Source organism: Perissodus microlepis, chromosome 13 (assembly GCF_051167445.1).
Source record: "Perissodus microlepis isolate ML-2025 ecotype Zambia chromosome 13, ASM5116744v1, whole genome shotgun sequence".
Classification (NCBI taxonomy): domain Eukaryota; kingdom Metazoa; phylum Chordata; class Actinopteri; order Cichliformes; family Cichlidae; genus Perissodus; species Perissodus microlepis.
Genome location: NC_140473.1, coordinates 30,206,295 through 30,221,889, shown reverse-complemented (window position 1 = coordinate 30,221,889; position 15,595 = coordinate 30,206,295). Strand labels below are relative to the sequence as shown.

Here is a 15,595-nt window from a genome sequence, read left to right as displayed (position 1 = left end):
TTGCCTTTTCCTACGCTCCTGACCCATACACTCAAGCCATCAAAGCCCTTGATGAGCGTTATGGGCAACCAAGACAGCTGGCATTGAAAGAGCTAAAGAATATACTGGAACTGCCTCCTATCAGAGCAGGTGATGGTCAGAGTCTTGATAATTTTGCTCTTCGTGTACAGGCTTTAGTTGGGTTGCTTAGCACTATGGGAGAACAAGGACGTGCAGAACTAGATTGTGGCTCCCATGTTGATCGCTTGTTAGCGAAGTTGCCTGCAGAGCATTTCAGTCGCTTCAAACGGCACGTTTACAGGGAACAGGGAGAAATAACGTATACCTTGCCTTTGTTCTCATCCTGGTTGCAAATGGAATGCAAGTGTCAACCCAGAAAGGCCAGTCCTGTTTCATCCTTCAACCAGCCACAACCTGCCCGTAAGTACACCTCTCCACTTACAACAATATTACATGGGGCAAATACATCTGATGATCCTGTACAGGCAGCACAACCGATCATAACAACTAAGGCAACATGTGCATATTGCCGCTCACCTGAACACCACATTAGTAAGTGTCCCGAGTTCATTCAGAAGACAAAGGATGAGAAAATAAACTGGATAAAAGCAAACAAACAGTGTTGGCGTTGTGCTAGGACTCATCAGGCCGCAAAGTGTGACCTGAGGAAAGCATGTGCCACCTGTATGGGACGACATCTACAGATCCTATGTGATGTAAATAAGAGATCTACAACTGAATCTAATCCTGTAGTGAGGACACTGTACTTTGATAGACCTAGTGATTGTCCTAGTGTCCTTTTAAAGGTTGTGAAAGTGCTCCTGCGAAATGGCAAAAGAACTCTTGAAACATATGCAGTACTTGATGATGGCTCCCAGCGTACCATTCTTCTACCATCAGCGGCACAGCATCTCAACCTAACTGGGGAAGCAGAGAGATTATCACTTAGAACTGTCCGTCAAGAAGTTGAAACTATTCAAGGTTCTTCCGTAAGTTTCAAAATCTCACCCATCGCACACCCAGAGAAAACCTACACAATTAATAATGCCTTCACTGCAAGTCACCTAGCACTTTCAGACCACACCTACCCTGTATCATCTCTCCAACGGAGATACAAGCATCTTCACGGTATCCCATTACCCATTATTAATAAAGCAGCGCCACTCCTGCTCATAGGCTCAGATCATACTCACCTCATCACACCTACTGCTCCATTGAGACAGGGACCATATGGGTCTCCTGCAGGAGTTAAAACCCAATTAGGATGGACACTTCAAGGTCCGATCACAGATTTTCAGCCCCAGAGCAGTACAGAGCATGTGCAGTGTTTGTTCACATCTCTCAGTTCATCTGCAGACGTACTGCGTTATCATGTTGAGAAGCTATGGCAACTAGACACTTTACCTGAATACAGTGAGAAATCTGTGATCCGATCAAAGCAAGATCAACTGGCACTGGAACTCCTTGAACAGGCCACAAAAAGGGTTGAGATCAATGGTGTTAATCGCTACGCCACTCCTCTTCTTCGGATGGCAAACTTTCCTCCTTTGAATGTCCCTCCAACTGTAGTCATGTCTAGACTCCGCAACACTGAGGCTCGGTTAGCTAAAGATCCTGACAAAGCCATGTCTTACAAGGATCAGATTTTGAAATTGGAGCAAGCAGGCTATGTAGTTAAACTTAGCCCGGAGGAGATGCACAATAGCAAAGAAGCCTGGTATATTCCTCATCATATGACAAGTCACAACAATAAAGATCGCATAGTCTTTGACTGCTCTTTCACATTTCAAGGTCAGTGTCTCAATAAGTACCTATTGCCAGGACCAATCCTTGGGCCAACACTTCTCGGTGTTTTGTTGCGTTTTAGGCAACATTCAGTGGCAATAAGTGGCGACATCAAAGGCATGTTTCACCAAGTCCGTCTTCTGCCTCCTGATAAACCACTCCTCCGATTCCTGTGGCGTGACATGAACAAAGCAGCTCCCCCTTCAGTGTATGAGTGGCAGGTACTCCCCTTCGGTACGACCTGCAGCCCTTGTTGTGCAATCTATGCACTGCAGAAACATGTGAAGGAATATCAATCTGACAAAGATGTGCAGTCTTCAGTAATGCAGTGTTTCTATGTTGATAACTGCTTGCAGAGTTTTCCATCAGCAGAGTTAGCTCGAACACTCCTAGACAAATTAAGAAACCATCTATCAGAAGGAGGCTTCGATCTTCGCCAGTGGGCCAGCAATAATCCTGTTGTGATTAGCCATCTACCATCTGAGGTAAGAATGGCAAGTAATGAACTTTGCCTGACTGAAGACAAGCCATCTGGCCCACATGAACGCACATTAGGATTATTGTGGAATTGTGAGACTGACTTGTTTGCCTATAAATACAGAACTCTAGCCTCACACCCCACCACAGTGCGTTGTATCTATGCAGTACTTGCTCGTCTGTATGACCCATTAGGCTACTTACTCCCATTCACAACACGCGCCAAAACCTTGGTGCAAGAGCTATGGAGAAAGGAGAGAGATTGGGATGACCCTTCCCTTCCATACAACCTCTTAGAGGCATGGAAGTCCTGGGAAGAAGAACTTTGTTATCTTCCACAAATTGCCATCCCACATTGCTATACTTCTAAGGAAATGAATGTTTCTACCACAGTTCGAGACATTCATATCTTCTGTGACGCTTCGGAGCGAGCATATGGTGCTGTCGCATATTTGAGATCAGATGATCTTGAAGGTCATGTGGAACTGAGTTTCTTGTTAGCTCGCTCACGTGTTGCTCCTAAACGGAATTTAACAATACCCAGACTGGAGCTATGCGCAGCCCTACTAGGCCCACGCCTCTGTGAGCTCATACAAACAGAACTCACCTTACCAGTCAGAACTACCACCCTTTGGACTGACTCAACAACTGTACTTCACTGGCTTCAGTCAGATTCCTGCCATTTCAAGGTATTCGTAGGAGCCAGAGTCTCAGAAATTCAAAACCTCACAAACAGTCAAGACTGGAGATACATCAATTCAGCCACAAATCCTGCTGATGATGTTACGAGAGGTAAATCCCTGAAAGAGTTCCTTAGCCCAAACAGGTGGACCGAGGGTCCCTCGTTTCTGCATGAACCTCCGAATAACTGGCCCACAGTTACAGATCTCCATCCTGATGATGATCAGACTGAGTTAAAGAAATCCTACTTTTTTGGTATTGTCAGTATACCCTCCCATACATACACACCCAGCTTCAGAATCTATCAAGAGCTATTGGATTTCACGGCTCGTTCACTCTCCAACCAAAAGGGTAACATTCCTTCTGCAGCTGATTATCTAACAGCAGAACAAGAAATCCTTCGTCAGGCACAACTGGACAGTTTCGGTGAAGATTTAGCCCGTTTACAGTCAGACAAACCCCTCTCATCCGACAGCCGTCTATTGTGTTTGTCACCAGTGTTGTGCAGGAATTCTGGACTTATCCATGTAGGAGGCCGACTACGGCAAAGCCCAGACTTGGAATTGAATGTCATTCACCCAATAGTACTTGATCCTGCTCATCCAGTGACCAAACTGATCATACAAGATTATGATGACAAACTGCATCATGCTGGTTCAGAAAGACTTTTTGCTGAACTACGTCGGAAATTTGGGATTCTCAGAGGAAGGGAAGCCGTACGCAGGCATCAGTATAGCTGCGTTGCATGTCAGAAATGGAGAGCACAGCCCATCATTCCAAAAATGTCAGACTTGCCTGCTGCTCGTCTTAGGTTATTCAAACCACCTTTCTACTCCACAGGAATAGACTGCTTTGGACCATACATGGTCAAGACCGGCCGCAGATCGGAGAAAAGGTGGGGAATAATATTCAAATGTCTCACGACTCAGTGTATACATCTTGACCTCCTAAACAGCATGGATACCGACCCCTTCCTCATGGCCCTCCAACGATTCATTTCTCGACGAGGAACACCCCTGGAAATTATGTGATCAAGGAACTAATTTCAAAGGAGGAGATAAGGAACTACGGGCTGCTTTTGACAACCTTGCTCCGACTCTACAGCCGGTCCTGATGACTAAAAGAATCCATTTCAAATTCAATCCCCCGCATGCACCCCATTTCGGTGGAGCCTGGGAGAGGGAGATACGTTCTGTGAAGAATGCTCTGAAGAGAACCATTGGTGCACAAATGGTCACTGAAGAGGTCTTAAGAACGGTCCTAATTGAGATTGAAGGCATTCTTAACTCAAAACCCCTAGGCTATGTATCCTCAGACATTGCGGATATTGATCCCATAACCCCAAACCTTCTCATTATGGGCCGACATGATTCGTCACTTCCCTTAGTATCCTATTCTGATTCTGACCTCCTAGGTTGACGACGATGGCGACATGCACAAATATTGGCAGATCACTTCTGGCGGCACTTCATAAAGGACTATCTACCATCCCTCCAAAGAAGACACAAATGGCAGAAGGAGAACCCAGATCTCACACTGAACTCTGTCGTAATGATCATGGATTCACGCCTTCCACGTGCCCTCTGGCCCATAGGCAGAGTGACACGCCTCCTGAAAAGCCCAGATGAACGCATCAGAACCGTGGAAGTCTTAGCACAGGATAAAACCTATATCCGCCCTGTCTCCTGTCTTATACCCCTGCCCCCGCTTCCTGACGAAGACTGATCCTGATCATATCAACATATTTCTCACTAGAAATATGGGGGCGGCTGTTGTAGAGACCCACCTTTTAGCACATCCCAGCACACCCACTCACTTCACCAGATGCACCTTGTTTAGTTCTCTCACCTTTGATTGGGTGTGGTGCTTGTCCTTAATTGCACTCACCTGTCACACATTATATAAGGACTGCATTCACTTTAGGCTCACTCTTTCTTCACTCCCACACGGGGCGGCAGCAGAGGTGAGGTTCTGTTCTGGTTTTTCTTATTTTATGTATTGTTTAAGGTAATGAGTAACTTCTCTGTTTTCTTTCAGCATTGGCAGTCCATGTGTGTCTTTCTTTCCTTCCTTCTTTGCTTTATTGATTTGAGAATAAAAGGAGAACCCTGTGAATGATTAGATGACTGCTTATTCTTATCCTAATCGGATGAGCCCATGATGCTGATTACTCAACCCTGAGCCTTCCTTTCCTTCATAACAATCACAGTTTATGTTGTAAAAGAGAAGGAATATTGGAAAGAAAGATCAACATTGTGATATTATTTCTTCCAAACTGACCAGAAACATGCTTGTCAGACTCTCACAGCAAAGGATCAGACTCACTGTGCATGACGGCTCAGGCCAATGATGTCTGTTAGATTGTCAGTTGTTTAGTGCTTCTGTACAGTTAGGGTCACCGTCTCTATTTCAGAATAATTAATATGCGGAAAACACTAAAAGTTGATTGTCTTCCAATATTCTAGCATAATTAAAAAACTTTGACTTTGTAAGTACATATTATTAGTCCTAATGCCAATATGATTCTTCATAACTCCTGCTTTGAAATACTGAACTTTAAAATTTACCTGATGAAAGATGATTTACAGTGGCACTCTGTCAGGATCATTCTGACTGTAAGATCACTGTATTAATCTGAATCCTTCTGAAATGTGCTGTGAATGAATGCTGATGCAACTCACTGTGGGAAAGCTGTTAATAAAATGAATCTGTGACACATGCAACACATTCACAGAGGAAGAGGACACAAAGGGAGGACACGCAGAGGCTGTGTTGAAGTCACAAATCCAAATCTTTATTAAAAAACAGGCGGCGGTAACAAACAGGAAGACAAGCAGTCCATCAAACAGTCTACAGGGTCAAACATACAGAGAATTCAAACAGCAGTAAAAAATAACTGGACACTGAAAAACTTAAAGCAATGTGTGATGCAATAAAAGGAAGCAGCGCAGTATATTCACTGAATTATCATCAATTACAAAAGAGAAAAACGACGATTTCTAAGGATTATTTTCTTAAATGCAGTTAGAGTGTGGCTGGTAAAGATGGAAACATACAGAATGTAAACTGTGTGAGTTTGGTGAACTTTGTTAGTAACAAATGAGGTAAAAAACAACAACCCCAAAACAGACAAAACACAGAAAGAGGCTCTCAGTATTCATTAATAATTAGAAAGAAAAATTCTGGTCGTGGATTTTTACAGTCTTAGTTCCGCTCGCTGTCATCATTATAATCATCATGATCAATGGCGAGGTCCTGAGGTGGGTGGGGCTGTCTCTGGTGATGTCACCATGAAGGAACAGCATCTGGCACGTGTTGGTGAAACATCTCAGTACACTGGTGTAGTTTCCTCTCCAGCTGTTTGACATGTGACACTTGAACATTAAGGGGAAGAAGAAGAAACAGTGTTAGGTCAGGTGACCACATGGTTTCTAAAGTAACTGACAGGAAGTAACCAGGCCGTTAGAAATGGATGGCATGTGTTTAGAGTTACTGGAGTTGGGTAACTCTACTTACCAAAAGCAGAAGCACACAGATGAAGGATCAGATGCTGAATGTTGCAGGAACATGCTCATGTGTGGTGGTCATTCAGTGCTGCTCCGGCAGGTTAGACAGTCCAAGACTGATATGCTGCCCATCTGAGAGTTTGAAAACACACATGCAAAGATTTATTTTGTATTACAGTCAAAGTTGGATGTTCATTTTTGTCCTGTTTGTGTATTTGAAAGCACTAACATTTAAGGATGACTTGGATTGTCTCCTTTAAAGGGGAGACAAGTGTATCCACTGTTACGGATTCAAATATTGGGGATGGATACAAGAGGAAAAGTCACAATAACAACACTGGTCCGGCCGGGTTGAGTGAAACGATGATTTTAATGATCACACGCGTGGGAGATGGACACCGTACGCAGACAGCATCAGATCTCACCCCAAAAATCACATCACAATAGTTTTATGAAATCAGGGTATTAGAACGCCCCTTCATGCGTATGACAGGTGCAATACAATCAATGTTGACCATTTTATTTAACACAGCAAAAAGAACATTCTCTCCTTCCCGAGGACAGGCACTGACTCCCGCCTATCTCCTGGAGCCAACTGTCCCCTGCGGAGACACAATATTGCAGCTACAAGGATTTCCAGATTGGTTAAGGTGATCAGTGTGTAATGCTCTAAATCAAGTATGTAATATTAAATGAATATTGTTTAATCAATTGCCACTACTAAAACATAACAAAAGATATAACTGAATACAGAATCGCAAAGAATAACATGATATCAGTGTTGTGTAAGCGCGTGCGGCCTTCTATGCTCAAAGCCTTTCCCTTCCATAGATCAGCCAGACATTCGCGCTGACTGTAGCTTTTAACCCTTATTAATTTGAGCACAACTCTATAATGAGCAACAAACAGCAATATGTATGAGATGATCATGGTAACACCTGCAATGAAAGAGCATATGATTATTCTGGCACTTGTAAATGGAAAATCAACCTGAGGTTATAACCATCACTGTAATACAAATGTCAATGTAATGTCAAAAGCTTTAATCAAAGGTTAATTAAAGGCTGCTTATATGATTCTTATGATTATGATTATATGATTCTGAGGTTTCAATAATGCCGATGATAAAATAACAAAATAATAAAAGAAAAGAAAAAGAACACCCCTTTTATCCCACAATTCCCTCTGTTGACCTCTGGAGAATCCAGAGGTCACAACACTGACAGTTGTGTCATGTCACTCCTTGGCCTACACAGCAGGTCCTACGTACATCATCGGCATCATGGACATTGGAGTGATAACTCTAGGCTCCACTGCCCTCCTAAACATCATCACTAACACTCTTCTGGCACAAGGAATGAGACAACAACAACAGGTAACCATAATACATACCGAAACAGATAAAGCCAGCATGACCGACACAATAAGCCCCTTCCATCGTCCGAACACTGAGGTCAGCCAGCCCTCCAGCGGATTGTCAATACCTGAGTGATCATGCATAGTTTCAGAAAGGCTCTTTAGGCCCTCCAGAGCCCGAGTCACTGAGCCATCTGGAGCAGTGTTGTTGGGAATGAAGGTGCAGCACTGATCGCCAAACATGGAACAGACGCCCCCTTTTTCTGCCAATACCATATCAAGGGCCATCCTATTCTGCACGCCCATTAACGAGGTCGGACCCACCTGCTCCGCCAACCCCTCCATGCCATCTTTGGTGAGGTTAGAGAGTCTCAGCACATTATAATGAACATAATTTATCCTATCTACGTTCTTGTTTGGGGTCACTGGAAAGAAAACAGAGATTATTGGAATATTCTCAAAACCGGCTGCTACTTGATCAGCGAGTTTAAATTCATTTGGAACTCCCCTGGGCACTCCAATGGAGTCAATCCAGGTGGGGGAATTCAACCTAGGGTCGTATGCATGTGTGCCATCAAAGCCTGTCTTCATTAAAATGTGTCTTTTGCGTTTAGCTGCCAATGTGCGCGTGTTGTGTTGTGGAATCGCTTTTACCTGGTTTCCAATTAGCATAAGTGGCGCCCCTAGTCTCACCATTGCGCATGTACCCAAGCTCCCCACAGGAACACGAACCACAAGAGTCCTATGCCCGCAATACTAATACAGCCCGCTTCTAGCCCATGTTCCAATTACGGTGGCTGCATCACTCACATTGTTGGTGGTCCTACCCGTCCGGGTGACCGAACACCAATTTGGATCGATTTCCCCTAGTCGATATTTAACTTTATCTGTGGAAAAAGTAAAACACGTATAGTTATCTTTTCTGGGCATAAACGGTCCTGCTCGCGTGAGTTTGTCAATAGGGGGAAATAGACTGGACAACACAGTGCAGTTCCCCGTATTAACAACTTCTCTAGTCATTCGCAACATACAGTTATAGCCCCACTGATCCTCTGGATGCAGCGGTGCTGGCTCAGTAAATAAACGCGGCCTTGCGGAAGCACAAGCTACACAGTTAGACACTTTCTGTTCTTTAGCGTTTTGGGCCATCCAGTCCAGCCAGATGTTGCTGTCACTGAACCCGGTGGCGCGTTCAATCAGATCTTGAGGTTTTAACGTGCTGTAGTCCACCGAAACGACTTGTCTAACTTTTGGTTCCTGTTCCTCTGGTCCAGCCTCCGACGACCCGCTCCCCTCTTGCCCTGTAAAAGATGCAACAGAGTTCATTGGATTGGGAATCACGTGTGTTGTCATTTCTTCTCTACCTGGCGACCTGGGATTAGTCTTTTCTAGAAAATTAACTTTAATTAACACTTTTGGATCAACCCCAGCTGTTTCCACCCCCAAGATTAGATATACAGGTTTTTCCCGACGCCAATTACCTAATGATAAGGTTAACAGATTTTTAGATGGGCTGTAGTCCCTTTGAAGTTTAAGCTCATTTTCTGGTCCTAATTCTGGCGGTTCCCAATTTTCCCCAGTGTAACCCCTTACCTGATCCCAATTACGGCACCAGCTGTCATAAGGCCGATTTCCCCTTTCGCAGTGTGTACTCACTGAATAGTCCCAACAGACCCACACATTATATCCCCTCCAGCTACTGCTTACATCCTGACAATTAAAAACATCACACAGATCAAACGTGAAAGAAGTTGTGGAACCCTTAACATAATCTAATTCTACTCCACCGTATGTGCTGAGACACTCATCCTTTTTACCAGAGACCTCGCGCTTCGTTCTCGCCCACGGCCTGAAGTCACTAAGGATCACGAGTGGTGTAAGTGGCGTATCAAACAGCGCCGGGCCGGCCTGACCTCCGTGCTCAGACAGTTTTCCCTTGTCGGCCTGCAAAAAATAAACCAAAAAACATATAGCTGTGATTAAAAACATCATCGACATTAAACCTATGGTATTATTGAACATTGTGATAGCCTTTTGAACTCTTTTCTCGTCACGAGTATCTGATTGTTGTGATGGCATGGTGTTGTGTGTAAGTTATGTTGTAGCAAAAACTTCAAAGCCCTTTTTAGATGCTCAGTTTGGTGCCGCTCTCTTTCGCTGGCGCGGCGACTTCCTCCTAGGCTGCTCTTCTTTCTTCGACCTCCCGGGTAGACCACCGGTTGGCCCGTTGCACAGGTGTGAGGGTTTATTCTGCCTCTGAGTTTCACCTGTGTTGGGTGGAGATTGATTTCTCCCCACCAAGTCCTCGTGCGCCGCTGCGCACTGCGTCCAGTGATACCAGGCGTCGCCTTTCCCTCTCAGTTGAACCGCTGTAGCTGTCCGAGCCGACACCTCGTATGGACCAGTCCAACGGGGTTCCTTCCACTTGCGTTTGATGACCTTCAGCCACACTGCCTTTGCGTCCGGGACCTCTCCTCCTCCTGTGGGCTTTTCACAAGCCACCTGTTTGGTGAAACTGGACACCAGCGCCTTTAACTCGTTCCAATAGTCTGCGTGAGACCTGTTCCCTCTGGTGTCCTGTCCCACCGAGCCCACCGTCCAAGGGGCCGGAAACTGTCTCCCAGTTTGCAGCTCGTACGGTGTGAAGCCCACTTCCGGTTTGACCGCTGGCTTGGGATTGTGTGCGCCACAGATTAAACACATCCTGGCCTTTTCCCTTATCATTTCTTTCAACTCAGGATGCCACCAATGACACAAGTTTCTCTCCATCTGTGCTACCCCCACGTGGGCAAGTCCGTGGGCCTCCTCCACCTTCTGTTTTGCCATTTTGGCTGTCAACACGGGGCGCCCGTCTGGCCCCCTCCACAAGTGTCCATCCTGCCAGGCTCCTTTGTTTTTCCACACCCCCTTTTCCTCTGGGGATGCCTCCTCCTGAGCCTGTTTGACTTCCTCCGTCATGTTAGTGGATACTTCCTCTTCTGCAGTTACCTGTATCATTTGTTTCCGTCCTTTGTAGTCTGCCGCCTCTTTTGCGGCTTCATCTGCTTTCTGGTTTCCTTTTGCCACCATGCTGGTTCCTTGTGAGTGCGCTTTGCATTTTATGATACTCACTTCATCTGGGTCAGCCAAGGCCTTTTCCAGTTCCTCCATTTCACTTTTGTGGCAGATAGGTGCATTGGTTGCTGTTCTGAATCCTGCTCTTTTCCATTGAGCCAGCTCCACATGAGCTGCTCCGAATGCATACGCTGAGTCAGTGTAGATGTTCACTCTCCTATTCTTAGCTAATCTCAAGGCTCGAGCTAGGGCTATCACTTCAGCTCTCTGTGCCGACTGCTGTCCCCCAATTCTTCCTGCTTCTTTGACCTGATACTCCTCTCCTACTCTGCAGACTACCGCATATCCTGCTTTCAGTCCTTCTTCGTCTCTGTGGCAACATCCATCAGTGAACCAGTCCTCAGCTCCAGGTATAGGTTCTGCCTTCAGGTCCTCTCTAATTTTTTCTTCAACCTGTGCTCTTCTGACGCAGTCATGGGGTTCCCCTGCTCCCATTAAATCTGCCATGTTTGCTCCTTCATGTGTGAATGTTAGATTTGGGGCCTCTAAGACTTTGCTCAATCTCTGTTGTGCCCGTGGTGACATACTAAATGCTTGTGAGTTCACGTATGCCACTATGCTGTGTGTAGCTCTACGTCACTTTACCTGGATGATGACTCCTCTCCCCCTCACTCAGAAACACTCCTAATATAACCAAGCAAATAAATAATATTGAAGATTTACTTACATCATTACAAAAACAGCAAAAACATCTCCCTTTGATTCTATTTCTCCATTCCTGCTGAACATCAGGCAACAAATATCTCAATAAATCACAGTAAAATGTAAAGCACATGTTTTCTCTGCTTTGTCTAACCTCTGCAGAGCCTCTGTCAAGAAAAACATAACTGTAAGCATAAAACAAATATACATTTCATAACACGTCACTGGACAAACCTTGGTCAGTTGATTTCCTCTGTGCAGTGCAGACGAACATCAGTCAGCAAGTGACTCTGCTGGTTCTTCTGAGGAAACACCACCGTCTCTCCACACCGTCACCATCTGTGAGCACAAACTGCCGCTCTGCTCTGCCAGCATGTAGGAAATCACATATCACACACAGGGGTGAAGAAACATCAGAGCTCAACTTTGGATACTTTAGATCTTAACAGATCAAAGTAGCTCTTAGTTTCAGCAATCAGTGAGCAGACAAACAATGATACCATACTGATTCTGTATGAATACAATATGGTATTTTCAATACAGGTGTCAAATTAATTTATTAAAACTAATACAGATATATGTATATTTTTTTTGATAAATTAGTTTGCTAAATTATAAGAATATATTTTTATTTTTTTTTCATTTAACAATTGCAACTGAAAGAAATTAAATATTGAACAAAAATATATTGTCACATTCTGAGCATGCTCAGCATGCTGACAGACTTGAAGTTGCTACAGATTTTAAGAAGTGATAATTATAGGGAAGAAACTTCTCTTTTTCATCCGTTTAATCAAACATTTGATGCCTCAGCTGTCTCAGTCCTATAGCGTTCTGCAACTACAACTAACCTGAAGCTTGGATTTGGCTGCAGGTGCCCCTGTACATCCTTCTCAGCAGCACACATGTGGGTACCATTTAATCACACTTCTTCCTGAGCTTTGCTTCATCACAAGACCAAAGGTGGCATCCCGTGTCACAGTCTTATCATCATCCAGAAGAAACATTTGAAGAAACATCATGGAGAAGAAACATTTACGCGCCTCCTGGTTTTGTTTTCTGATCCTGCGAAAAGACTGAGGACAACAAAGCCCAGAGAACACGAGATACACAACATCCAACATTCAGACTCAACAGCCTCCATAAATGAAGAGCACCAGGTTGGTTCAGTTATAGTAGATATAAGCATACTTCACATTACTGGGTATGAATAATAATGAGGAGGCAAACTTTGAAGATGCAGAGCATGATGTCCCATCATCAGACTGTAAACAAACATCCACCAGGCTTCTTTGTTGGCAAAATTGATGATTCTCTTATCAGGGATCACTAGCGTGTATTAACCTGTGGTATAAGCAGCAGTCACTGAAATATTACTCTTTCAGATAAGAAATCTAGGACATAAAAGCCAGGGTGGGAGGGATCTCTGCAAACTGACTTACCTCTGCAAGTGTGAAGCTCAACAAAAATCTGACTCTCCAGTCACAGACAAACAAAAACCTCCAGCTGGGAGATAGAAAACGCTGTCTGGGTCTTGCTGGATGTTGCTGGTCAGAGTCCACACATTAGCAGAGTGCTTCTTGGTCCCACTGACCCATGTGGACAGCGACTGTGGAGAACTGTTCTGGAAAACAGAGAAGAGAATTAAAATAACAAAAAGCCAAACAGGATTTCCACAAAGACTCTCTTGGAATCAGCAATCAAAAAAACCACTGGTTCATATTTCAATTAAATATGAACAGGTTCCTCAAATGTAAGCAGTTCAGATCTGATTTAATTTAATTTCCTTCACACAGCACATTCGTCCAGGCTGACAGGTAAACATAGAATTAATCTCAGGTAACATGACTCATAGTAGAGATTCAGTAAGAAAGATTGCAGGCTCAAATATTATTACCACACAATCCAAGGACACACCAACAGCTCAGATTTGTAGAACTATTTAAACAAATGTCTTCTGAATATTCAATTCAGGTTCACAGTGGGAGGGTGGGAGGTGTCGTGGAATTTTTTAAATAAAGTCTGCAACACAGAAAGAGCTGTGATCAAGCTATTTATTACTGCGCCAACACACATCAAACATCACAGTTCAGTCATGTCAGCGCTGCCGCAGAAGTGGTGCTCCTACTCCTTTATGCATTCCAAGGAAGAGGGAGGAAGTTACAAACTGATCCTACCACACTTCACGTGCCTCGCTATGAAACCTAACCGATCAATGGTTAAGCTGTTTTGTGCCCTTGGCCTTATCAGCACCTGTAAAGGGAGTTGTTTTCTCAAACTGCTGACGCTGAAGTAAGTTCATCTAGTTTTAGAAACTTCCACTGAACAGTCTATAACAGTGTCACAACTAAGCATATGCATAAGCACTTAAATACTTTAAATGAGAATAACAGAAAATTTCTATTAAAAAGGCTAGAGCCTGTCCCAGTAGTCATAGGTAGAGCACACCTGGACAGGTCACCAGTCTGTCAGAGGACTAACACAGAGACAGACATCAGAGTAACAAATCTATTTAAAATTAATGTAAGTTTGCTGCAGCTGTATGTATGAACATGTGTTTCTGTGCTCACAGTCCACCTCTCAGGAACCTGCAGTTCACTTTTAGTCTACTTTAAACAGACCTCACAAAAGGCTGATGTGGCTGGATCAGTAGTCTGATTTAAGTACGATAGCTTTGGCCAGGGATTAATCTGGTGCATCGCTTCACTGCAGTCTTACGTATTTTCCCCACACCTGAATAAAAAATACTGATATATACAAATAACAGCTTCAGCTGATGCAGCCTGACTCAATCCTAGATGTTCAGCACACAGAGACACAGAGGTGCCGTTTAAAGTTTAGTGATAACCTGAGTCACTGATCATTTGCAGTATTACAGAGTCTGGCAGTCTTTGCATGATGTCCACGTCACTGTACGTTTCTAGCTGACTCTCAGGTGTGACAGGTGTGCCAGCAGGAAAGAGTAATAATAACCTGCATCCTGAGGTTTGTCATGCAGGATTAAAGGAGCCAGGCTTTGTTCACACAGCTAGGATTGTATTTTACACTGACCCTGGGTCAGTATAAGTATCATACAGTTTAAACGAAGCACTGAAACTTGCACATATTTATTACAGATGCACTGAAGCTAATCGACATATTTGCTGTCAGTCTGTGGCTGCGATTAAACACTTTACTGGAAACTTTATTAACTAGTACCTTCATCAGTCATGACAGAAGCTAATATTTCTGTGCTAACATCGTTTAACCAGTAACAGCTTTCCTCCAATATAAGCTAACGTTTACACCGTAACTTTAAGCTAGCACCACAAAGACGGTAAAACACGTAATAATATCTACAAATGCATCTTAAAGCTGTTATATTAGCACTCGGTGTATTACTAAGATAACCACATTAACATTACTGACACTCGCTGACTTTTAATAGTCATTCTATAAATGCTGTCCGTTTAAATGGTCTTACCTGTACACACTGCATATCCACCGGATTCCAGCCAGAGTGGATTCTGGAGTCTTCCCACGCTCCTGTTAGTGATCCTCCATCTGGATGGATGAGAACAACCTTCTGAACAATCTAGCAGGAGATGGCCCATATCTATGGGACTGATTTGTGCTAATAACGCCCATTGTATGGACTGATAACAGCCGAAGCGGGTGAATAAAGTCACCCAGTAGCTAGCTGTGCCATTACCCAGCATACATCACTCCCTCCATAAATGCAATAAACGATAGAAAAGTATCGTTCTACCTGTTTTTCAGGTAGTTGTTTACATTATATAATTTATTGTGTTCCGTATACGTCACTACAATGTGATTTGGAAAATGTCTAAATATACCGACAACAGGCACTTCCGCAGCAATCTCTTCAATCGGAGGAGCCTTCACGTCAATTCCCGACGCGAGGGGGGTACCCTGCGCGTCCATAAGCGAAGCAGAGGGAGCCTGACCATGCGTCACACGTTTGACGAGTTGGGAGTGAGAACGTGTTGGACGATGACGTACACCTAAAAGAGCTCAAAATCAGAAAACGTTGC

General features: G+C 44.0%; 1 protein-coding gene across 7 annotated transcripts; it reads right to left on the bottom strand.

Annotated features, from left to right (window-relative positions):
* Positions 1-5,715: 5,715 nt before the first annotated feature.
* LOC146375367 (uncharacterized) lies at positions 5,716-15,595 on the bottom strand. Of its 7 annotated transcripts, none has more exons than XM_084948809.1 (6): positions 15,025-15,595; positions 12,792-13,185; positions 12,413-12,637; positions 7,842-11,926; positions 6,460-6,581; positions 5,716-6,317 (listed from the first exon to the last, which is right to left on the bottom strand). In XM_084948809.1, exon 4 carries the CDS (start codon positions 11,442-11,444, stop codon positions 9,939-9,941), a length of 1,506 nt encoding a protein of 501 aa, XP_084804935.1. In that variant the 5' UTR covers positions 11,445-11,926; positions 12,413-12,637; positions 12,792-13,185; positions 15,025-15,595; the 3' UTR covers positions 5,716-6,317; positions 6,460-6,581; positions 7,842-9,938. The 7 variants fall into 7 exon arrangements, with proteins under 7 accessions (XP_084804935.1, XP_084804934.1, XP_084804932.1 ...); XM_084948808.1 differs by having other exon boundaries at positions 12,753-13,185; positions 15,025-15,584; XM_084948806.1 differs by having other exon boundaries at positions 7,842-11,543; positions 11,796-11,926; positions 12,413-13,185; positions 15,025-15,560.

Coding starts and splice junctions, on each gene's coding strand:
- LOC146375367 (XM_084948809.1), bottom strand. CDS start 11,444: ATGTCACCACGGGCACAACAGAGATTGAGCAAAGTCTTAGAGGCCCCA.